A 1,791-nucleotide genomic window follows, 5' to 3' on the forward strand; every position below is an offset into this window, starting at 1 on the left:
CCCCAATAAAATAATATTGAAGTATTGGAAAAAATATTATTGGCAATGAAAATGACTTTTATGAAGTATGTGAATTCACATCATAGCATATTTTTGTATTCTGAGACAGTATATCTTATATGTATATGTGTATGCAATTATGTACATATATCTTAGCATTTTAAAAACAGATTGTTTAGCAGATCATTCATTTTTGGGGGGAAGGAACAGTCTAATAATCAGTATCCTTGTTTCCATAAGCTATAAGCATAAATGAGAAAAGTTATGGTTAAGAACTAAGGTTTCAAGAATTAAAGTTTAAGCTCATCTAAATATAAGTCATGTCTAAGTTACATATTTTTAAGTGTTTCAAAGTTCATAGAAGTTGACAATTCAATTACTAGATTCTTTACATTTTAATTTATAGTATAGAAATAATTTGAAGTTGTAAGATTTTCCTTTCTCATCATATTACCTGAACTACTGTATATGTTAGATGACATGTGGTCTTCTTGACTTATATTGCCCTGTTAGATGCAGCCACTATGATGTGGTTTGAGAAACTTCATGTGTGGCTTCTTTTTGTGGAGAAGAATATCATCTATCCATTGATTGTTCTTAATGAACTTAGTAGCAGTGCCGAGAAAATTGCTAGTCCAAAAAAATTGGATACAGAGTAAGTACAATAATTCTGTAATCTAAGCTTGACTGTTGGGGGCTGTAATAAATAATGTTTTAAAGTTATTGATCAAATATCAAATAATCATGGAGTATCTTTTTGGAGCAAGGCACTCTGAGTGTAAAAATTCAGGTGAGATTTCGTCTTCGTCTTCCCTTTTTGAAACATCTGTTTCTGCCATTGGCATATTCACTACCCCATACATCTCATCGCCAATTGGTATTTTATGAGAGGACATTTATTTAGTAAGATTAATTTTTAATATGAGATGGCAAGTTTGAGAGATGGCTATATTTTATACTGTATAGGTGGTCACTTGCCTCCATGGTCATCCTGTGGGACCACCCACTGGAGTATGTACGTGTTGTTGAGTAAGCGTTAATGTATGTGTTTCATGTGCTAGATGCAATTAATGTTAAAGCAGTAGAAATATTGAGAAACTAGAAAACCAGATGTCAGATTTACAATACTATTTTTAAAATATGCTTACATAAAGGATAACAATCATAATACATACTATTAAAAGGGAATATTATACTAAGATTCTTTCAGGATCTGATTTGCTTAGCTATATAAATCATTTTTAGAAACTTAAATTTGATCTATATATTGTAAGGTTAGTAAATTCTGTGGTTAGTTTTCTAAAATTAGTAAATTTTCTAATGTTTTCAGTCATGAGTTCGTGATTTGTGCTTTCTTTCTATCATAGATTAGGTGCTTTAATGATCACCGTTGCTGGTTTGAAGTTGCTACGATCCTCATTTAGCAGCCCTACATATCAATATGTCACAGTCATCTTTACTGTGCTCTTTTTCAAATTTGACTATGAAGCCTTTTCAGAGACCATGCTTTTGGATCTCTTCTTCATGTCCATACTCTTCCACAAGGTAATTTATCGCTGAAAGGAATATCCTTATCTGTAAAAATTATCTCCTTAATATGCTTTTTAATTAGGATTATGCTTATATTTCATTAGATTTATTATCTTTTAAGGAAGTAATACCTCTCTTCAATCAACCAGTTATTTAGGAACGTGTTAGAATCCCTAAACAATGCTAGTCACTGTGATTCATAAAAGATATATTTCTTGCCATATCTAGGAAGATAAGATTAAGTTCCATAGACAGATTAGA

The 1,791-nt window shown here is 31.0% G+C and overlaps 1 protein-coding gene across 1 annotated transcript in view; it reads left to right on the top strand.

Annotated features, from left to right (window-relative positions):
* The window catches only part of PCNX (pecanex homolog (Drosophila)), a 188,010-nt gene that overhangs the window by 131,577 nt on the left and 54,642 nt on the right, over positions 1–1,791 (top strand). Inside the window, 2 exon segments of the mRNA XM_012656049.1 lie at positions 514–655; positions 1,368–1,545. Coding sequence (XP_012511503.1) covers positions 514–655; positions 1,368–1,545 — 320 coding nt within the window.

Source organism: Propithecus coquereli, unplaced genomic scaffold, assembly GCF_000956105.1.
Source record: "Propithecus coquereli isolate 6110/MARCELLA unplaced genomic scaffold, Pcoq_1.0 Scaffold5, whole genome shotgun sequence".
Taxonomy (NCBI): domain Eukaryota; kingdom Metazoa; phylum Chordata; class Mammalia; order Primates; family Indriidae; genus Propithecus; species Propithecus coquereli.